The sequence below is a fragment of the Sander vitreus genome, chromosome 13, assembly GCF_031162955.1.
Source record: "Sander vitreus isolate 19-12246 chromosome 13, sanVit1, whole genome shotgun sequence".
In the NCBI taxonomy this organism is placed as follows: domain Eukaryota; kingdom Metazoa; phylum Chordata; class Actinopteri; order Perciformes; family Percidae; genus Sander; species Sander vitreus.
Window position 1 is genome coordinate 6,612,275 of NC_135867.1, and position 24,780 is coordinate 6,637,054.

Consider the following 24,780-nt stretch of genomic DNA (forward strand, 5'->3'; position numbering starts at 1 on the left):
ATAACGCCGTTACCGTTACTGCCAAGAAATGCGGCGCGTTACTATATTTGAAGCTGTTTTTTTCATCAGACCAACTAGATCTCTGAGTCTCAGCCGAGAGACAAATACTTTTTTTACTGTTCTTCCTTGGTTAGTGGGCAGTACACGACGCAAGCGCATACATGCTGACGATTGGCTGAGGTTGAGTAAAATGTCAATGTAAGCCAATCAGAGGTAGAGTTGGGCGGGTGTTTGAAAGCACGCATAGTCGGACACACAACGAACAACACAAGCGAGTCAGTCAACGAGACAGAGACAGGTATGGCGTTAACTTTTCCTGCTACAGATTTCCCACCGTGGTCAGAAAGAACAGGGGAGACACTTTGTTTCGCTCACTATGATTCTAGAGACGCTACTCGCTCCAAAGCTAATCGCCGTCACTCTCTCACTTCTCCCTTGCTCTATCACCTACTCCACACATACACACACACACACACACACACACACACACACACACACACACACACACACACACACACACACACACACGCTGGCTCGAGTATAAACATCAGGCCACTTACGTTATTTGCACTACAAAGAGTGTATATATTTGTTATTTATTTTTGGTATAGTGCTTAACAAGCATCATTTAATTTTGCCCAGTTGTGGCCTGTTGAGGTGTTGTGTTATTTGTATTGATCCACTATGTAAACATAATATCTACATACAGTACATGGCATTTGATTGGAGGCTAGTCTCACTTTGTCCCACAGCAACATTAAAATAGTTTAGATTTGTGTACATTGTTTCTGTTAATAATGTATTGTATTAAGTGTCCATTTCATTATAATATTCAGATTTATCATAAATAATTGAACATGCACATGCAAGGGCGTAAATCCCAGGGGGGTCGGAGGGGTCAGGGCCCCCCCCCCCCCCATGTAAGGGTGTCCCCCCCTAGAAATATCATTAAAACAATGCTGTGTATTGTAAATAACATAATGATGTATACTTAAAATATCTGAAAGAACTGAGGAACAGGGAGACCAGGGACAGTCAGGTGGAGAGTCTCAGGGAGACCAGGGACAGACAGGTGGAGAGTCTCAGGGAGACCAGGGACAGTCAGGTGGAGAGTCTCAGGTAAGTGTGTTGAGCTTAGTTCATATTTTTGGAGATGTGTGGCTGTCAGTGGGAGCAGATGAGCTTTACCAGTGGCTCACTAATTTACATTATGATCAGCTAATTTAACAAGTGTACAAAAGCATTGTATTTCTTTTATATGGGGACACTTTTTCAAAATAAGTCATTATGTTTTAAGGTATTTTTGTGGCTTGATTATAAACAACTTAAAAATAAATACATGGTTTTAACGAAGAATATTTCGTTCAATTTAGTCAGCTTTTTTATTGAATCAAGAGAAACGCTGAAAAGAAGGATAATGGTACAGTCTCCATGCTACACTAATGATAGTATTAAGGCTTTCCTCTGTGAACACATGTCCTCTACGAGTATAATTGTGGCTGTATTATTTGTGTCCTCTTCACAAATTGCTCTTCAGAAATGTAGATCAGATTTACGCCCATGTGCACATGTATTTTAAGTTCCATTAAAGAGGGGTAGGTGGAGGTGGGGTCACATCTGAGCATTTAAAAATGTACTTGAAAGTAACGCAATAGTTACTTTCTGAAGTAACTAGTAACTAGTTACTTTTTGGAAGAAGTAACTAGTAACTGTAACTAATTACTTTTTAAAAGTAACTTGCCCAACACTGGTCACACCTGTAGTTCGGTGGACTCAACATTGTTGCATTTTATATTGTAAATGGATGTCACGTGGTTGAAACGGTCGCTTGTTTATTGAAAAGAATATCCGAGGGAAACCAGCTACAACAGTAACATTTTATGTATATACCGTTTCTTTTAAAGGTCCTTTACTCAACATTCATTCCAAAAACTGTGTACAGCCTCCTGGCCAACACTATGATTTTTGTCCAGTATTTCAAGTACAGCACCTAAGTGTATTTTTCTGTATATTTTTAATAGAATTTTGAATGCAGGACTTTTACTTGTAATAGAGTATTTCTATATTAATGTATGTGGGTACTTTTACTTAGCTATAGTGGATATTTTATAATAGGGTCATTCCCTGTCAAATTGTATAGAGGTTTTTGTATACAGTTTAGAATTTTTTAAAACCTTATGTATATGCTATCTAACACCCAAAAATAAGTAAATCATGGGAGTGAGACGTTATGCTACACAGACGTCAACTGTCTGATATACCCCCACTTTGTTAATTTGCTGCATTCCTGTTAAATTGTGGACAATCCTGTATTGACAGTGCTTGGAATTACAAACCCACTTGGCTGGATAACAATAGTGACATTGTAACAATCCATTGTCTGCCGCAGTGGTTCTCAGCACAAACAGAAAAAAAGCTCTGTGCAACAACACCTGGTTTCATGTGAGGAAGCCCTGTGGTGGCCTGTTTACTGTAACATGCCTTGAAGTAACTTGAAATGATGGAAGCTATCAAACATGGTGTTCTACAGACCACTTATTATTGTGTTATGATCAGATACAGGGAAGAATGAGGACTTTCATAGCATTATACAGTAGTATGATCAAGTGTTTTCATGGAGAACCCCGACACCAAACACTGGCTGGGGATTTACGTTTTAAAGGAGTATTGATGTGTTTTGTTATGATGCACACTCAAGTTGACTGCTCCCGCAAATGTGCTGGAGAATAGCACAAGGGCTTACAGGACTGTGCTTCATTATCACGTTAAACCTTAGGTTGTATAAAGGAAGGCAACACTGCTACAAACACCTCAAAGTATCTCTGTAAATCAAAGGGAACAGTAAGTGACGGCACAGAGCTGCTCTTCATGGACTTCTATCCATCTTCCCACTGAAACAGTTCCAGATAGAATGTAAAACAAGATGTGTGATGATGTGAATATGAAGCAGCAGAGAGAACAGCTGGAACTAATAAGTCACATTAGTCTATAGTAGCTGAGAAGAATGCATTTAGTGCAAATTTATCATTACCACAACTGGTCTCAAGTGATTTCCCAGCATGCACGGAAAGATGCAGGGGTGGACAAACTGAACTAAAAGCTGCAGTAAGCTAAAGAAATATATCCCAAAAAATATTTTTTATAAACTGTACAGTTACACACATACTTTCATTTTAGGTGAAATGACAAAGGCAATAAGTCATTAAAAAAAAGCTACGTTTTATATTTTAAATGAAAATTAAGATAAAATAAAAAGATAAAACACCCTAATTCTGAGCTGAAATCATAACATAAGCTTATACTTTTGTGAAGTTCTTTCACCAACCTTTTTCCGGTGATGTGAGGTTCAGTTACAACTCCTCCTCATTTCCCTCCTCACACAAAGTGGAGGTTTAGAGGCTGTAATGTAACACCATCAAGAACGCCCCTGCACTTATTGATAAAAGTGGACTTTCATGGAAAAACATGTAATTTTTTTTTAGCCTTCTGAGTTTTGCAGACCCGAGGCCCTAAAAAAGATGACTCAAGCTCTGCTACTTTGTGGGGTTGTCAGAAGCGGGCGAGTCATGGATCTTTATGTAAGCCTTTCTGCGATGATATTTTGATTAATATTATTGGAGACACAGCATGCATACTAAATATGCCTTTAACGCTCAAGATGACAATTAAATGTCACGCAATACTGTGAGAAGAGCTTGATTTGTAATACTGAGCTATTAGTTTCACCTCATCTGCCAAATGAGGCAAGGATGTTGCTTTGTTGAATTCAGAAAAACGCTACTTGGGATTTTTGTTGTCTAATATAACCCTACCAAATCTGTCATGTAATAATAAACACTATTATTCAAAAGGATGAACACTATTTTGGAAATTTCATGAGCTTTCTACCCCTTTAGCCTAAAACATCAATTTAGTACATCCAATATATCATAATCTAATAGTAATAAGTCAGGTTTCCATTCTAATAAAATAAAAAAATTTAACAAATTTACAGAAAATTGGCAAAAAAACACAAATGAATGTGATTTTTCATCCACTACCATTGTGTAGTGGTGCTAATTCTCCACTCGGGTGCCATTAAACCATTTCAGAAGAAGATGATACGTGACGGAATTAAAAGAACACCATTCAAAACCTCAATCAGTGGAAAAGAATGTGAAAAAGAATGTAGAAAACGGCATAGAAAAATGGCATTTATGTTTGTATCCTCTGCCAAGGAGGTTATGTTTTCGGTTTGGTTCACAAGATTACATATTACTGATTTTCATGAAACTGGGTGGGAGGGTGTAGCATGGGCCAAAAAGGAACCTGTTACATTTTGGAGCAGATCCGGATCCCGGGGCGGATTTTTGTTTACAGTGCGAGATATGGCATGGCCTTGGACAAGGTCTGCACTCTCCGAATGCCCTTTGAGTTTAATGTATTGATTTGAGGAAGGTTACATTCTACGCATTGTTCCACACAGATGTGATGTTTTCGTCTGCCGCCATTTTTTTCTCTTTACTAGAGCAGAAACTTGAGTGACAAATAAATCACATTTGATATAAATTGGGATTGATTTGCTCTTTTTTATTGCACTTTATCACATTTTGCTTGTATTGATACATCAACTTTTCACTTCAGCTTTTTTGCAATATTTTGACTTCTTTTGAATTTCTGGCGACCACTTTGATTTTTTCAAAGCCCAAATTGAAAATGCACATAAAAACAGGTGAATGGAAAGACTTACTGACTGCACCAATTTCCACTGGCATTATCTACCTTTTCTACGTACAAAAACTCTTGCAATCAAATTGTTATGCAAGATGCTATGATCACAAAATTATACATAGTATATAGTGGCTTAAACATCCCTTAGGGTAATGTTATGGCCATCGGTTATAAATCTCTAAGAAAAATCTAAAACAAAACATGAAGAATTAATCTAAAATATATACTGCTGAATTTATCCTGCAAAGCTAAACAACTCTACCAATTAGTGGCATAGCAACAGCATTATAAAGTCAGTCACGTTTCTGAGAGGCAGATTCTAAGACGGCACATTCAATGCATGCACCCAAAAGCGATAAATCCTTTTGATTTAAATGACCCCATTGCCTTCCCACTTTGACTTCATCTTATTCAAAATGAAAATGTATCAAATAACCATGACAGTAAATGTAATTTCTCCGTAAAATTAGTACAGTGTGATTAAAGATTACATACATAATCTTTAAGCCTGCAGTTGTCTGGAGACCATCTGGCAAGACAGACACCCCCCACTCCAAGGAAGTCAAATCCACTTTAGCAGAGCATAAAGGAAACACGCAATACACCTACAAAAGGAAATCCTCCTGCCTGGCTGGTATTAGTCCTGGTGAGCTCAGCAAGCATTTCTAGCCCAACTCTCCTCACGGAGGCCAGACATTGTGGTCTGCGGTCTGTCTACAGCAGAGCTGTATTGTACTACTCATTGAGTTTTCCCTCCAGTGGGAGCAGCAACTGAGAAACTGAAATAATAAGATGTGGCTTCCAAGAGTCCAAAGAAGCAGGGCAGTGACCTATTATCGATCCAGCTCAGTTGGGATGCTGAAGCCTTGAAAGAGAGAACTTGAGTTCAGCATCTTCTCAGGGAGTAACAAGAGGAAGTCGGGAGGAAAGACAGAGACTCTTTGGCTGAGTAAGAAAAACAAGTGTTGGGCTCTGATTTACAAAAAGCTCCTTCAATCATAGCTGAGCTCACCCTTTGGGCCACTAAGAAAATCACAACAAAGAAGTTTGTTAATTTATATATTACAAACATCTGTAGTACTGTATATATCACAACGTTCCACATCCGGGATTGCTCCGGTGCCGTCAGAAATTCCACTGGATGTCGTCCTTTTCGGCCGGAGGTCCGTCACCTTCCGCTTTCTTTTTTTTGGAATTTTAAACTCTGGTCGATTTATGAGGACTATGGTTAACTGCTCCTCAGATCTCTGCAGGGTAAATCCAGACAGCTAGCTAGACTATCTGTCCAATCTGTTTTCTGTTGCACGACTAAAACAACTTTTGAACGTACACGTTCCACCAAAACAAGGTCCTTCCCGAGGCTATTTTGCAGAGGCAACGTGCCTCCGCCTGGTGCCTAGCGCCGCCCATGACGATTGGGATTGCTTTAAAGAAATGCCAATAAACCAGGGCACGTTTTGTTCCCATCCCAGAATGCCGTGTGGACTAGCCAGACCATAGTATTACAAGCAAACACACAACTTACGTTTTAGATATAGACCAATTTGGAGTGTACGTCACTGCAGTTGCGCATGTATTTTTGTGATAGAAAACAACTAAAACAAAGATGAATTTACTGTTATTTAGGTACAGCTGGCTAGTTAGCTAGCTAGCTTGCTAATTCCACCATGCTTTAATGGGGGTGGCCAGTGGCAGCGCTGGCTCCAGAGACTGATAAGCTAGCTAGCAGACCATTAAGTTAACAGAATTAAATCGGCCAACCCTACTTGTCTAAATTTTGGTCTGATAAACAGTAAATTATTTTATTAAGCGCAGGCGTCGAGGTTTCAGTGGCCGTGCTTTTATTTAAAGTGGGTTGAAAAAAATGATAAGCGCCACCGTGACTGTCACTTTCTGCCACCAGTTGGGCTCCGGCCACAAAACATATCATTGCTGTTTACAAAAACAAAAAAGGTCCAAAGTTAAAAGTACAATATGTAACTTTTCTGCATTAAAATGTCTAAAAACGACCATACCTATGTTATATATATTTTTTGAGTTGTGTAATTACACTATCCCAAATGTTTCCACCAAATGGCAAACCCAGAGAAATCTGTTATTTTATTTTCAGACACGTCACGTTTCATTTAGTCATATAACCATTCAGTTACTCGTAACTTCCGTCGCAACACGGCCCCCAGATGCTACGTTAATTATAAAAGTAATTGTAAATTATACGTCACAGAAAAAAATACTGGTAACACTGCTTTTTCTGCCAAAAGGCATAATTTTGTGATTAATTACATGCCACTTTGCAACACAGTAATACAGCAGAAACGTTATTTATTGATACATATCAATATTAATCCAGCTTAATGTTACTACAATGTATGTGCTGGTTGACAAGTAGCTAACATTAATGCTAGCTAATGCTTGGTGGATAACATTATAGGGTTACAACATCATTCAACACGCTCATAAAGTTATTAGTAGTATGATTGTTTTGACCATGGATAAAAGCAGCACTGCGCTAACCCACCAAATAAGTTCACTAGTAACGTTAACGTTAGCTGTATAAATAGACGATTAATTAATGCTAATTTAGCCAGCTAGCACACCCCGCTCTTCCTGCCTCACTCCCCCGGCACAAAGAGACTTCATTCGGGATGATAGCTGACAACACAGCCGGGACATGTAGCAATAGCCAGTTACCGTTAGCCGCAGCTAAGCTGGGAGCTTACGACGCTAACGGCAGTTTAATGAAGCGTCGGGAAACAGAGAATAGCAGACCCAGGCATCCTAGTCACAACATCAGCCATCCATAATGTTAGCTACCGGTGTTTGTACAGAAAATCCCCTCCCTGCCGAATTTCTCCCCACTTCGCGTTTAGCTGTCTTTACAGTTAGCTAGCTAAATTAACCCGACAAAAGTTGGGTTAAGCACCAAAACGAATAGTTAAGATTACAGAAAAGTGAAGGGGGAGATAATTCCGGGCAGCTGGGACATGTTCTCATGCTGCTGACAACAGCAATCGAACATCCTCGCCGTCCTGGAGATTCCCCCTGCAATCCTCCCACACTCGTCTCTCAGCCTCGTTGAGTAGCTAGCTAGCGTTACAACAAACCCCTGGCTAATCATTAGCCAGCAGCTAAAAACTTCTAACGTTAGCCACTAATGTCAGCTTGCTGGCTCACTAGCTAACTGGTCAGCTAGCTACCAACACAGACTGAATCAAGAAAAACGTAATTATGTTGCAGCTATTTTATTAGCATGACATGAAAAAACGTTACTAAACGTAACGTGAATAAACTTGAATGGGTAAACTCGTCCGTGAACAGATGCATTCTAAACGACGATAGTGTTTAGCAATAAAAACTCCCATAATTCCAACTTCCCAATGTCATCAAACGTCTGTGTTTACAATCCATTGTTTTGGTTGAGAGACCCCTAGTGGCAGAAAGTTACATATTGTATATTTAAATGATAGAACAACAGAAATCTTCAGATTAGGTCACCAATTAACTACAAATATACTGTATTTGTTTCGAAATGAGGAGGAAAAACAAGCTTGTGGTGGTTTGAAGTGTGTCTTCAGCACTGCTTTCTAATTAGGAGGCCTTCCAGGATGCAGAGGGAAAATTCAAGGAATCATTGATTGTCTATTTTAAGAGCTACTATATTACTACTAGGAAATGAGGTAGGCAGTATTTCCCACTGGGTAGGGTGACCAGCACCAACTTATTTAAACAAAAAGTTTGTTCTATTGAATTTATTGGATAAACAAAAATCTTTGAGTTAAACACTGTATACTGTAATACAGTACATTCCAGACATGGACAGAATATGCAGTTTTGTTTATACAGTAGGTGTTTGCATGCAGATAAAGTGCTCTGCAAACTTTAAGACCTTCATGGCTACTGGACTTAGAGAAGAATAATTTGAGCTTATGCCATATAACTACCACTATAGCTTATTGCAGCAGTCGCAACGGCTTGCTCCGAATAAGTGAATACCTTTTTTCCACATACAGTTAAACAAAAGGGTCACCTCACCACCAAAATTGAGAACACAACTTTAAAGGTTATGACTCAACAATTGATAGGGGTTGACAAGGTCATATAATAAATGGAACGAACATTAATGTCCTTGACAAGGTTTGTTTATATCAGTAATCTTCAGCAGTAAAACAGGTCTAGATTTTCAACAAGAATCAGAACACAAAAAACTAAGATTGTACTATTGAACCTTTTTGGCTTCATGCACCACTGAGCAACTTTCATAGGAATGAATGGGGCTCCGCCTCCAACACTGTATCCACTCCTTTTTGTACATCCATGAGGAGGACCCGCTCCCTATGTAGATATGAAGAGCTCATTCTATGCTAACAAAAACACAACGATTCTTAGTTTCAGGTGATTATACACAAATGAAAACATAATTATGAATATTATTCAATTTCTGTCAATGTATCCCCATAAATCTTACACACTGGTCCTTTAATGTAGCCTCATTAAACTGCACACAGAACACTCATGCTTTACACCAAAGGATAGAGACGAGAGGCTTAAAATCTGAAACTGCTGAACTGAGCGGACAGAGTTCCCACCCACTGCAGTTGTGTTTAAGTTAAGTTTTGATTCATCACTTGGCGTGGGCAGAGAAGTGATCAGACACAAGGATTTAATTTAGACAAATGGAATGACTTCTCAGTAAGGGGTTTAAAGCACTCCTCCTGCATACACTGTGGTTTAAACTGATAAAAAAAAAAAAAGCAGGTGGAATTTGCATTTCAAAAACTGAAGCTTTTAAAAGCCCCTGTATCACCAGCCATATTTAAAGACTCTCCTTTTAATGCGTGCATGCAAAGTGTGACAAACTGAAGCCAAACAAAATTTCTCCCCACTGATGACAGCCCCAGACGCCAAATGGATCTGTGTAATAGCTGGCATTATCATTACATAACGTGCTTAGTGGGATGGAGGGAGGGCAGAGGCAGAGTTTGTATCTGATGAAGCCGCGCTGCTGCAAACTTAAAACATTCCATGGCTTCTGTTAAGAGACAGCACCAGTAATAATAATGCATAATGTGAACAGACTGACAATCTGGCCCGCTTTGTTAGTGCTGGGTTATTCACAATGAAACATGGAATACTACAGTGAGTCATTACTACTGCATGACAGCTTGCAGATATACTCTTAATAGGATTCTACTGTGCTGGGCACGGCGAGGCTGAAATCACTCTTTACATTGAACTGAGCATTACGAGGCTGAGGGGATGTTTTCAAGTGGATTGATGCCACCCTCTGTTTTGTAAAGGTCTGGAAAGGGCTTTTGGTCTGGGAGAGTCAACAGATGGCTCAACACAATACACACTTCCTCCTCTTCTGCTCAGTACACTCAGTTTATAGGAGATTATCCCATTGATCAGATACCAAAAGCAGTTATACATTACTGCTAGAATTGTTTCTCACCTAAACGGCATCAGTGTTCTCTTTGGAAAAGGCTAGTGCCTTTTATCACTCTACTGTAAGCTTAAGAGTTAGCATGGCAAATTACTGACTTAGCCTTTGATTTGATGCTGCAAGTCTTGTACTTATGTTACTCAGAAAAGACAAAACGCAGGTGAGAAATGATCATATTCGGACTATAAACTGGGATGGTGCATGGGGACATATTACATTGTACTTCGGGGCTGCCATTTCTTTTTCTGACATATTAAGGTTTTTGTGTAAAGGTGCTCTTACTGGGCCACAGAAAGACAGGTACTTACCACTACTAAACTCAGGGTATCTGTTGTTAGAGAGTACAAATCCAGTACTCTTTTTTTTTTTTTTTTTTTCTAATTCAAAATCTATACAAATCATCGCAACTATTGTTTTGTAAAGAAACACAAGGCAAGGGATTGCTGTGACACTAAAAACCAATGGCAGGTGGAAGAAGTACTCTGATCATCCAGTCACAGTTTGGTTACGTTTAGGCACAAACACTACTAACCCTAACAACGCTTATTTTAATATAAGTCCTGTAATTTCGGAATGTTTGAGGCTGAAGCGGCTGCTTATATTGACTATGTGAGATTAATGAAAAAACGGAGCTATTACATTTATAGCTGGTACTGAAGACATGAGACACTTGAAAATAATCAATCGTTGGTTCACATATTTTTAAATGCGAGTCGATCCCCCTATATTTCTGCTATATCACTGTTGATTGGTTTTGCTTACCTTAAAGCTATAGTGCGTAGTTTCTGTCGCCCGCATGAGGAATTCTAAGTAATGACAACAAAACTGTCGGCGCATCCACATGATACAAGCACGACGGACTCTTCAGAAGAGGTAATTATCTTCACTCGAGTTTGTGCGCGGGAGAGTCACCGGATGCCACAATCTTCTGAACATAGCCATACTGAGAAATACAGAGAGAGTTGTGTGGAGCTGATAGTCTTTGTTAATTGTTAATTATCTTTGTAGCAACTCATTTGGCAATGGCTTGAATGTAACGGACGTTCGTTAATATCAAAAAGTTACACACTAAAGCTTTAATAACTGTGATCATCATTATTTAAAGTGTTCATATTATGTTCGTTATCAGGTTAATAATTGTATTTAGAGGTTGTACCAGAATAGGTTTACATGGTTTCATTTTCAAAAAACACCATATTTTTGTTGTACTGCATCACAATAAAGGAAAGGGAAAAAGCCAAAAAGCATAATATGAGCACTTTAAGTCAAACCCCTAAGATGTCAGGAAACACATTTTTATGAGGAACTTCTGTCCTTTTTGCAAAAAAAAAAATTGCCATTATCCTCTATAACAACGAAATATAAAATATAGTTTTGTTGATTTCATTTACTTTTTCTGACAGTCTAGTTTCCTTTGTTTTAGACACTTCCCTCCTGCTCTGACTGCATCTTTCCTCACCAGTTGACAACTACAAACAAACACTGTAGCTCAAGTCTTGTTCTGAGGAGACAACAGTACTGCCAGAGCGAGACATCTCAGGGGAGACCTGCATGCGCATACATTACCAACTCTTCCCCCCCCCCAACCAACCGGCACTAGCCTGTCAACACATAAGGCTCTGAAGCTTATCTCTCAGGAACACAAGAGCCTGCTCTGTCATGTGGGTCACGCGGGTCATTTCTCCTGGCCGCGGCAGAGACGTGGCCCTCTACACCCACTACAAACAATCATTAATTGATGTGGCAGAGATCCGGATGTCTAATTGCTTTTGATTTCCCCCCTTCGCGGGGGAGCTGGGACACTTGGTGGGTGATGCACTTTTCTGTTTCAATTAAAATCAAGGTTGAGTCACAATGGATCAGAAAATGCTGCTGTTATGCAGATTAGCCAGCAGGTTCTTAGCGAGAATTGAGATATCCCTGTGTGATTTGGTACATTAGGGAGAACACTGCCCCATCCTCCCCCAGAGGAAGCATGCAGATACTGGATCAAGTCCCACAGGACCGTGAAGAGCCAATTTGGGGCAGCGCTGGATCTTTCAAATCACAAGCAACAGGAAGAAGAGAGTTCCTTTCTTCTACATGTCACGCAGCAACAGGGTGAAAGACAGTCAAACTAATTCAAACTGAAGCCGCTTTTTCATTCGGATCATAGCAACTCCTGCTGCACCGTCAGGAGGGAGAAATTAGTTTACCTCAGAGTGTGACTCATATGTATCAGGCCAAGAATGATCAGATCAGCCTCACAACAAGTGTGTTAAAACTTGACTAACCCTCCAAGATGAGATGCAGTTGGAAACGTACACAAGCTAAGATGATAAGACACAAAAATGTGGATAGAAAATCCATTCCATTACCATTCTTATAAGCTTGTTGCCAGTAGAAGCTGTTATGTGTGCGTGTAAAACTGATATGATGTGTTCCCGGTTTTTATAGTGAGCTTTTATCAAATAGCCTTGGTTTCAGCTGTCCTTCAGCAAATCTTGTTAACACTGCTTGAATCCTAAAAGAGAAATCCTTTCACATTGTTGCACAACATCAATCTGCGATGCTTGCTTCATATTTTATGACTTATTTATCATGACATTTTGCTTTTCTTTATTAAGACAATTTTTTTTACATTACATTTTTACCAGAGGAAAGACACAAAAAAGTCATGTCTTACGGCTGTATTGCATTGTGGACCATTGGGGCTATGTGTACAAATAATTCCTCACTGTAGCTTTTGGTGCAAAAATGAAAGTGAAAAAGTGAATCTGAGACTGACACCACAACCTGATGATGAGTCAGGTAGATCACATGTAGTGCTTTGGTGTGACTTTTCCTACATAATGTACAGCAGGTCTTAATAACTGAGTCTATGTGGCCGTTCCTTAAAGCAGACCGGTGCTGCTGCAGAACTATTTTGTTTATACGTCTTATGTTTCTCCTTTGAAACTCCCCTGGCGGCTGCAGCAGCAGCATCCCCTGGCAGCAGCAGCAGCAGCTTGGGATTATTTGGGACATTGCATCAGACCCAAACAGCCACTTGTTATTTATTTTTTTATTTCAGTGCTTCAGTAACTTTCATTAGACACATCAACTGTAGGTGAGGTAATGAGGTGATAAGCATGCAGATGACTCAGACTTTGGATGACCCATCCAATATTTGTTATTTACAATGAATTGCTATCATATTTACTCAGATGCTTCTTCCTCTTTTTTTTCTTCACTTTTTTTCTTTAAGTGGATCATCAGCGTAATCATCCTGCATCACTGATGACTCTTCAGGTGATTGTAAAATCATTAAGATGATGCTCCGGCAGATGTTTGTGTCTAATTGCCTTATTAGCAGGTAGGATGGAGAGGAGCTGTGGTTTTGACGTTTGCATAAACTTACAGTTTGACTGATCCTCAACTGATACCTTAAAAACAAGTAAGGAAGTAACTGTGCACTAGCACCAATATGATAACGTTACAGTAAGTGTATGTATGTCACAGCATCCCAACACCTGTTGCATATAGCCAACCACATTTATACATCATGTAAGAGGCATGACACAGCTGATTGGATAGCTAATGTTATCAAGAAAAGCCGCCTGTAAATCCAACCAATAAGCAGTATCGACGGATTGAAATCTGTATGTCTTTTCAAGTTGCATAGGTAATGTTTAAGACCTCCGTATGCTGTAAGTCAAACCATGTGTCTTCCCACCATGTTTAAAGGCAAAAGTGTTTGTACCTGTTCTGAATGGCCACACAGCTGCTGTTATCCTCTTCATATTGCATTCCCCAATTTCTCTCCAAGAACTCTGTCTTGGCATGTCTTTGTAGTGGCTGCACGATGAATTGTACAAATGGGCACAATGGTGCACACTTTCGGTAAGGCTCTCCTTCAAAGGATTCATAGTGTTGCACTTGGTTGTACACACGAAAATTAAAAGAAAAGAAAAAAGGAGAGCTTGAGAGAAAAGTTACACCTCCGCACACCTGGCCAATCACTGTGTAAAGCATGCATGTTTGTCAGATTGTCTGTTTTAGAAAGTTACACAGATTTGGAACTGCCAGATAGGGGGTGGTGAGACACTGTTTGTGTATCTGACAAACACTCGCAGGCCTGACAATCGGGAACAATTTGGGGACACATGTAGACAGGAGGAGTCAGGGATCGAACTGCCAGCCCTGCAACTAATGGAAGACCCTATCTCCTGAGTCACAGCTGCCTTAGGCAATACTAAATGTATCTACTGTATGCCTGGCTGCACATTAGAGCAACAGGTAGAAAGCAGCTAATGGTTTCTTGTGCTTTATATCACTTTATGTACTGCAGTGTGTCCCACCCAGATTTGCATGTAGCACTGCAAATTAAGATGGATTTCTTATCTGGCTCACACATGCACACACATTAGCAGTATGCTATGAGTCTGAGAGGGACCAGAAGTATCACATGGCACTTGATAATAAAAATTCCCACACACTTCACATTGCACCAACAAAGGCATTTCGAAACAGCATGTTGTGATAGCTGGAAACAAAAGAGCCTCAGAAAGTCGTATGTGGCTACAGAAGTCAAGTCTCTCACTAACTGAGGACTGCTCTCACAAATAAGGGGAGAATGCATCTCTCCATCTCTTTTTCCCTACTGAGTGAAATCCTGGTTGCATGGCGGAGGTTATAGAGCAACATCTGCCAGGCCCGACCTCCTCTGCTCTCTACCATCCCCCCACCTGTCCAGTTCTGGATTAGAGATGGCCTAACTCCCCCCCGTGCATGGCGCTCTGCATGGATTAACGCTAAAAGAAGCTGCACTGCTGTCACACATTAACCTGCAATCACAATCAAACAGTCTCTTGTGCAGAGAACACCCACGACAAACCTCTAGAAGGGGTTGTTAGAATTTGAAATAAACACACCGTGAAGTTAATTCTGTTTTTGTGCACTGTGAGAGAAACATGTTATTCAGAGCGAGCTATAGCCGTGACAAGTTCAGAGGCAACCAAATGCTATAACAGAGACTCTTGACTGTCTTCACTGTTTCAGTTATTTAGCAGACTAAAGATTGTCAAAATGATGCAAGTAGCAGCAGCTTTCATTTTGGCACTACCTTTAATCGAGTCCTCAGCACTAGTGCAGACTGTCGTATCATCTGTCTGGGAAGATGTTTGCTGGGAGTGAAAATGGTTTTGCAGGATGTGGAAATCTTCTATGTATTAAAGTTGTTATTGCTCCAATAGCTGTGCTGCGTGTTACTAATTTCCATTATTATTCATCCATTTAAACCTGTTAGATTAAAGGAATGACATTCAGCAAAGGCTTTCTCCCCCCTGTGATGGAGGCAGATATAGACACAAACAGACACACACATCTTTATGCTTTGGAAATTAACACAAAAACAGACTGACAGACGAACAATATGCTCACGCAATCGGAACTTGCCCTTGCCCAGCCAATACACGGGCTTACAAATGCAGTCAGACTCCGCTGAGCGCAAAACTGCGACTATTGTGAAGCCATGAATCACTCAGCCCTGTGAGACTGATCAACAGTATATACTGAGCACCCTGTAGACACTGGGAATATGACAAATGCACACATACACACCGGTCGTCACATACATGTAATCATTTGCTTCAATAAAATCGCACATATCATCCTTTCAGTTGGAGGAGAGCAGAGGAGGAGGGGGGAGCTGTATTCTTTGCAGCAACAGTTGGCTGTCTGTCTGAGAGGGAAAGAGTTAGCTGTAGCACAGAGACACACAGCACACACATACGGCAGGTGATTGGAGATAGAAAGAGATGGACGGGGGAGTCGAGAGAAGAAAAGGTGATAGATAAAGCCACAAAGCCACACGGCTGGAGGGATGCCTGGCAACCAGTGGCAAAAATGGAGATGCAGTAATAAGAGAAAGGGAGAGGTAGAGGAAGAACTAAAAGGGATAGACACACACATAAAGACATGTTGGAAAACACCATGGTAAACAATAGGATGGAGACGACAAGAAGAGAAGTCATCACTCACTGGAGTCATCTGAGTCGTATCCTTCCACGTCAGGCTCCTCGTCCCTCTTGGCGGCCTGTAAGGAGGCGGCGGCTCCGGCACAAGCCCGTTCTGGTTTATCCTCATTTGGGCGGTCACTTTCGACAGCGGCGGTGGCTGAGGTGGTGGCCGAGGTGGTGGAGAGGGCAGGGCTTAGGGGCCCGGCGTGGCCCACTTGGTGGGGCGCAGCAGGGGGGAGGCCCCGCGGGTAACGGGGGAAGTAGTCGGAGATCTGCTTGATGGGCTGGATGGGGCCAGGGCACACGTCAATTGCCATGTGCTCCTGGATGCTGATGGTGGGTTTCTCGCCTTTGCGTTGTGTCATGCATGCGGTCCAGCCCGGAGCCTACTCCCAAAACCAAAAAAAATTAGAAAAAAAAAGAAGAAGATAAACAGACCCACCCCCCTCGTCCTCCTTCTCCTCCTCCTCTTGCTTCTCTGTAAGAGGCGGGTGTTGTCCTGGGTGGGTGCTGATGGGTGGACAGGTCCAGGTGATCTATGGATGTCACCACACTGGTCTACATGGAGATCTGGAGGCTGCTGCTGCGTCTTCCTGTGCTGTCCTCAGACCCAGACCATGCTGTCTGACAGCCTCACACACACTACTACCTACCCTCTCGCTCTCTCCTCTTCCTATACCCCCACACTCTGCCCACGTCTGCGCTGCCTATCTGAGAGAGAGAGAGAGAGAGAGAGAGAGAGAGAGAGAGGTGTGTGTGAGGGAGTGTAAGGGAGTGTGAGGGAAGGGATTACAGAGGAAGGAGGGAGGGATCAGCTGATGTCACTCCCTAGCAACCGAGCGGTAAACAGGAGCCGTCGGCCGACGTGCTTAATTATGATATTAACCCCATCCATCTGTCAGTGGGAGGAAAGATCCAGCGCTGTGCCAGACTTATGCACATGTGCGTCCTTGAGTATGTGTCTAAACCTCTGGTGCTATGTTAACCTGGTCAATGAGCCATGAATTGATGCTTTGTGTTTGTGATGTACGTCCAGGATGTTTTTGTACCTGAGAACTTTTTTTTTATTTGAAAACATGTTAAGCAAATTAACCATTCGAGTTAGTTATTGTTGAGGCCTTCCACTTGCATTTAAAAAAAATAACACATCTGTAATATCAATGGTTTTTGGTAGACGTCGTTGAAGACGGGGCCACTCAGAGCAAAATCTCCTCTCGGGCCACAAAATGGCTAATGCCGCCCCTGCCTGCTACCTCTTTTCTGCCATCACACCCGGGTTATTCTTTAACTCTCCTTGCACACTAATTAACATACATACCTTCATTCATCCTTTCATTCATCCTTTCATTCATGCACACTTGTCTGTTTAAATGCACCGACCTATTTCCACATCCCCATGTACCGATTATGCGCCCTGATGTTATCGCACGTTTCTTAATTGCTTACCATCTGTTGCAATTTTGTGGGTGTCGGTAGAAATCTGTGACGCTGTACACTTTGACACTCATTGGATATGACCACATTTCACCACTGTGCAACGATCTGGTTGACATGATTAACTGTGACATAATTATGTCTTGTTAAAGCTGCACTACAGGTGAGACCTTTGTTTAAAAATTACACCTGTCCTCTCGTTGTACATTGGTCTCACTAGATCCAGTAGAATTACATATATTTCTGGGTAAAGTCATCATGTCTTTTAAAACTACAAACAGTAATCCTCTGCTGCCAGTTGGTACTGCTAAAGATCCACATGCAGCTTTCAATTCAAAATCCTAAGTGTCATTTGTATATATTCAAAATATGTCAAACTTGATTCCCCCCCAACATACTAGCAAGTGCTCAACACATTTCCTGTAACACATTGCATAGAGAGACTCACAATCTCTCGGGAGAGGCTCTCCCTGCAGATTTACCGAGACTTATGCAGCAGCTCTGCCATCATGCTCACCCATTCACAAACAGAACAAACATGTCTACATTGAACAGGTGATGCAGCACCCTCTTGTGTTCTCTGCCAGCAACACATTAAAGCATTGTGAAATTAAAATCCAAAGGCTGCACCTGAACAAATAGGCTGTTTTATTAGTTTTACAATGTAATTTGACACAAGATGGAGATATTTGAGCTCATGCAGGTGGTGCTCTTTTTCAGCATTTTTTGCTGTCCAGCTTTTTATTTCTAATCACAATCACAATATGCTGTGTTATAAATTAGCAAAGGATGCTTAACATCACTGCCGTGGAAAGCTACTCTTTTACCTCCAGAACACCACTCTCTTTTGGTGAATTCTGAACAGGTGGGCTCAATTATGTCCTCTTCCACTATCATCAGTCGGCATCCCGACAGGATACATGTTGAGCATTCCCTGCCTGTCATTAGAAGCTGACGACGTCATTCTTAAAAACAGTGAAACATCAGGTCCAGTGGATCAGTTTGTTTTGACTCGACAAATCCTTGTTAAATCCAAAGCCTTGAATAAATTGTATAAATTGTGTTATAAATTCATAAATTCATTATTTTACACCCCTGTTCATTTTCCGTCAGTCAGATAAGGTAACGACACTGGAACTTGTTACTTTGCACCAAAAAAAAAGAATATTCTTTGGTGGTTTATTGTAGCCACACACCTACAAAACGAGGGCTTTAGAGAGAGACAGTTAAACCATGATTGTTTGTGAACAATGCATTGAGAGATAGCAGTGTGGGACTCTGGGGTATTTAAAGTAGCCCTCTCTCAATGCCTAGCCACTCAAAGGCAATTATCTTGAAAGAGCAGTGGCCAAGTCAATGGTAAACACAAGTGGAGCACTGGTAACCTTTTCTATGAAAACACAAAGACTAAACAACCCCAAGCACCAGCTGCCTGACAAATAGCATCAGCACTGTGACAATTTGGAAGTGCAGAATGAAGACAACTAACTTATCAAATTGAGATTCTTCTTTGGCATACTTTATTATTATTATTTTTGATTTTGATTTTGCAACAAGGCTTTAATGATCAGACCAAAGAAATCACAACACTGCCAGTTATTGTAAACAAATCATACTGTAAGTACCCTTTTTGTCTCCAGTATGTATTTAAACCCAATTATTCCCCCACCCTTGTCATACTGTTTCTTCCTCTTCACATAGAAAATACTACTTTAAGGCTGCAAATGACATCAAATGCAGATTTGGTGTCAAATGTAATGACTCTTTATGCTTTAAATGTACAACATATCGTCCATCACCGTCTAATAGCGAAATTGTTTATATCTGTTCTGAATGGACACGCTCGAGGACGGGGCGAAAAGGCTGTCATCATAGCTTCCTTCTGGCTGCATCCCACTGCCTCCCCGGTCTGGCTCTGTTTTATGTGTGTCTCGTAACCTTGACGCAATGAATCGTACACATTTGGGATAGCACAGTACACACAAAAAGTAGCATAAGTAGTTGTGTGAAGAAAGAGGAAAAATAGTTAAGAGAGAAGTTTAATGTGGGTTTGATTGTTGGATGTCTGTTTCGGAAAGATTACAAAACTTTAAGAAAGGAGGCTTCGGGCGCTGTTAGACAATCCATCAAGCAGTTTGAGTAGAGCATTCAAAAATGAAATGGAAGACGCTCGCCCTACTCTGTAGACTCCACAAATACAGTACTATTGAATAATGAATCATGAAGCAGCTGTTTGCTTAACTGTCCGTACTCAATTAATGTCAATAAGGAGATAACATTTTCCGCTGTGGTTGCAATCTGGATCATGAGGAGAGTTCACCAGTGTCTTCAGTAGCATTTTTCTGAGCAAAGTTGAAGTAGTTTAGAATACAGAAACAATACGTAAATTAAAGTTTCTTAATATCAACTGATGCTGGTTCTAAAAAAAAGTCTTGCATGTTGTTTTCCCCTTCATGAGTGTCAAATGTCTGCCACAATATCTTTACAGAAGTATGTCACTATTGTATTTCTCCAGTCCTTCCTCCAGTCCCTTTTATGAGAAGTGCACTCCTGTGGTAACTTATTTGACAGTTACGTCTTGGAGCACCCAGACCGATCTCTCCCAAAAGGTGATGGAGGTCCAAAAGCTTTGATATAAAACACCTCAAATATGAATTCATTACACACTAAATGTGCCACTCAGGGCAGATGATTTTCGGTCTGAAGTTGACTTGATGTTTCTGGAAATACAAACAGCCTGGTGACCATGTTTTCTGTGGGTAATGATGCACACCGAACAATTTCATTTTGGATATTGATGGCAAGTCATCACCTCGTTGAATAACTGAAAAATGTCTTTGTTCCAAATGAAGTGTTCACAGTTTTGTACAGAACCTTCTGTTCATTTTACTGAAGCGATTGAATAGGTTGCATTCAGTTATGCATTTATATTCACACGATGATAGCCTTATTGCCAATACTGTGAGAAAATAGTCTGTGTCTGGATGATTTTACAAACTGGATTCTTCACAACAACTGTTTACTTAAGACTGTTTCTGAAGTTCTGAGAATCTGGGGAAAATTGTTGAAATTGCAGCTTTTATTGGATTAACGAAACACACATTGCTCTCCCACCACTGCTAAATGTAGTCATTTGGTAAAACTTTTAGACTTGTTTCAAAGAAGAACATGTCCCATGTACCAAGAACAGAGTGATTTTCTTCATAAGATAATTGTCAGGATGTCTCAGTAACAGCTAATGAACTGCACTGTGTAAATGTGGAAGCTGCTGTATGTAGAATACCAGGCACCAGCCCACTAGTTGATAGATGAAGAAGAGCTGGCACGTGTTGCTGCACTTTGAAAACATCTGTCAAATCAGAGTGTGCAGGTGAAACACAGTACAGTAACTGCCCTGGACTTCACATCCTACAAGCTGTTGTGGATGACTGATGTGGAAATATAAATCACTCCTTAATCTAGTCCAATACACACTCTACCGTTATGGCATTATGGCCTTAAAGGGATAGTTTGGATCTTTTGAAGTGGGGTTGTATGAAGTACTTATACATAGTCAGTGCATCACCTATAGTAGATGGCGGTCGGCACACCCGCAGTTTGAGAAGCAGGCAGGAGTACCGACACGGAAGGTAAGCAGTGTACTGCTGTGGATGGGGGCAGCAGCAAAAGTATTTTAGCCACCTTAAAGTAGGCCCAGCTAAAACAATTGTGTAAACTATATTTACAATATTTTAACAGCTTTACTTTGCTGTCAGACAGTCCTGTTTAAGTTTACACTGGGGGACCTGAAGCTGTTCTATGCTCTCGTCAAAGCCACCAGACTCCATCGACAAAAACATCCCTAAGAAGAGGGACTCGACAAGCTGCGTCCTTGATGATTAAGCTTCTGAGAAAATACAAATCAGCAGAGAGAGAAGTAAATGCTTGTTGGACTGTCTTAACTCCTACTTCCTCTGCTGCTGATTTCCCTGTGCTAAATAACAGTTAGCTGAGTCCTAAAGCAGTCTTTGTTACGCTGTTGTTATTCAGAGCAGGAGGGTAAATGAAGAAAGGATAAACAATCTCTGCGAAATTGCGTGCCATGTCTGGAGAACTCTGATTAATGGTCTCCTAACAAGCGCTCCAAGGAGGCTCTGCCACTCCCATCAACCAGGAATTCAGTGGTAACCCTAACCCTAACCCTACACGTATGTAGCATGTCAAGACGTACAAAAAAGCTCATTGGAGCCATACCCTAAACTCAACAGGAAGTCCGCCAAAAGTCAAGGTGCTATACTTTAATGAACTCCTCTTAGAGATTTTATCCGATGGACTTCAAATTTGGTCTGTACCATCTCAGCACCTTTAAGATGAAAAGTTATAAAAAAAAAAAGATTTTGTCAAACGGTGTGGGCGTGGCGTGGCGGCCATTTTTAGTGTTTAGCGTAGATGAGAAAGTGGCTGTAACTACAGTGTACATTGTCATATCTGCTTGAAATTTCCCACAATCAACAAGGGTCCAGGCTTGAGGACATATACCGGCCAATATTGACTTTTGGTAATAGCGCACCCCGCTGGCAAAAGGAAAGCCTTATATGACAAACCTTTCATAACTGGTGACCCGTTTAAGGTGGAGTCTTATGTGAGGTATCAATGAACTCAGCAGAGACTTCCTTTTTTATTGGTAAAGGTTTGCCCCGACCCCTATGCTTTGGCCACGCCCCCTTTCACAGCTAATGAACTGTTATGTGTTGCATAAGCCTAGGCACATTTTACTAATGCGCTGTTAAAATAACAATGACATGGGGCATCCAGATAACTCAGTTGGTAGAGCGGGCGCCCATATATAGAGGTTTACTCCTCGACGCAGTGGGCCCGGGTTCGACTCTGACCTGCAGCCCTTTGCTGCATGTCATTCCCACGCCACGCTGCGCCGGGTGCAAGATAGGGCCCTAAGTGTTTTTGGTTTCTAATCTTTGCATGGCCTAAACAGATTTTTATTCTCCCCGGGTCCCATACAGTAAAACAGATCAACATGATGTCAAACATTGAACAACAGTGTTTGAAACGTGAAGATATTCTTGCTCCTTTGTTCCATTATAAATGGCTTTTAGGGACTGTCCGTCCTGTCCTTCCTGAGAGGCTGAATGAGTCAATCTGTAAACTGAGAAGCAAAAGGACTGTGTTCTGCTTATGTTCAGTGGTGAAATGTAACTAGTAGTACATTTACTCAAGTACTGTACTAAAGTACAATACATACCTTGACATACCTAATCTTTACTTGTACTTAGTATTTCCATTTTCTTCTACTTTATACTTCTACTCCACTACATTAGGGGAGGGAGATATTGTACTTTTTACTCCACTAAATTTATTTGAGACTTATAATTTTTACATAGCAAATGTATGATAGGCATATATGATATGATGCAGTAGCCTGTTATATTACTATTGAACCCAGTAGTATACAATGTATCTAAAAGTGGAAACCACATTGACGAACTACAACATTAAAATGCATGTATTTGTTGTGATAAAAACAGAATACTATAATATAATAATACTACTGTTGAACTGTCTGGGTGAGTTTTACTAGACTTAATGACAAAATGGCAAATACAATCATCAAGCGTTTTCAGTTTGGCTTAAATTTAAATTGAGTGTATCTGCCCCTTGAACATCTACTGTTAGTAACAGCTGTGCCATCTGCCCCAAGTAATGTCTAGAGCCATTCATTAGAAATTAATTGAAGAGCGGATGTTGAAGAAATCAATATACAGTAAGCCTGTTTCTCATTTACACGTCTGCTAACCCTGCCCTCTGGTGGTCACAGCACAGACTTTCTGCTTCAGGAAATGGTTAAATGTTAGTATCCACAGAAGATGCTTCCTTTTCCTCCACGCAACAAGCTCGGGCTCCCTGTGATCCTGGAGAAAATGTAATTCATTAAACATTGTGAAAGACTGTGTCCTGTGACATCAGCCTAATTGATGCAACCAAGCAATAAGCTGGCACACCTGCTTTTATAAGCTGTGGTGTCCTGCCCCTGATGATGGTTTTTAAGCAAAACTGGAAGGCCTTTTTAACTCTCCTTCTTCATGTCATATGACAGAGATAAACAATTTTCAGGTTTCTTTTTTTTAATACTTTATTTGCAATTTTTCTCATAACACAGCAAACTAGACAAGACAGATGTAAAAAAGCAAAAACAGACAGAAAAAAGGAAAGGAAAAAACACAAAAAACACACACACACACACACACACACACACACACACGTGAAGGGCTGCCAGACTATCAGAGTGCAAAAGCAATGCATGCTCAGAATAAGGGCGTAGCATAGCAGCAAACACAAATCAGACATCTAGGTCTCATCAAGCAATATCAAAAATGGTTTCCACATCTCGAAAAAGTATGGTTGTGAATTCCTTTTGTTAAAACCAATCTGTTCCATCTTGGCCATAGAAAGCATTTCAGTGAGCCACCTCCTGAAACATGGGGAGAGTGAAGACTTCCAATTGAGTAATATTTTTTTTTTTTTTTAGCTGCAACCATGCATGCTACCTTTTCAGGTTTCTTATTTCCTTGTCCCGTGTCCCCGTTACCCCTCCAGTAAGTCAGCATACATATACACATATGTTATATGTGTTATTGATTACACATGTTTATTCCTGCTATGACATGTCAAACTTCCTGCTGTGAAAAGGCCTGTTGTGCCTCTACTCTGCCCCCAACATCCTGCTAGGGAGGAGCTGAAGATCTTAACTGGTTGGTCCATGCTGCACAGGCAGTTCTCATTGCCATCTACCTGTTGCATGTATGCTTTTTAAAATGTTTTCATACCAATATGCAGCCTAAATGACAAAGAATCACTCAGTTGTTTGGTATTCTATTATCTAAGCCACATGGGGCACAAGGAGGACATCAATGACACTTCCTGTCAAGCTGCATTTACAGATTGTTCTAGATTTTTGGTGACATGTTGCTGCGTAACTACCTCTCACATTACTCATTGGAACCATTTTGTTATGTAAAATATAGCTCAGTGCGGCTTTAATAAGAAGGTTACTATTATTAGCCAAAGAAAGTTTTTATAAAGTCATAGTATTTACAGACGTGCACATTTCTTCATACATGCCAATTTTCCTTTACTTGCAGGCATCTAAATTTGGTTCACTTGAAAGAACGGAGAGTCCTTTCCACGTGGTGTTGATAAGTGAGAATAGTGTGGGACGGT

General features: G+C 40.8%; 1 protein-coding gene across 1 annotated transcript in view; it reads right to left on the bottom strand.

The window, feature by feature from the left end:
* Positions 1-16,496, bottom strand: part of doc2b (double C2-like domains, beta) — a 117,650-nt gene extending 101,154 nt beyond the window's left edge. The window contains exon 1 of the mRNA XM_078266632.1: positions 16,154-16,496. Within this exon, the coding sequence (XP_078122758.1) occupies positions 16,154-16,496 (343 nt within the window). The remainder of the gene's footprint in view (positions 1-16,153) is intronic.
* Positions 16,497-24,780: the final 8,284 nt, after the last annotated feature.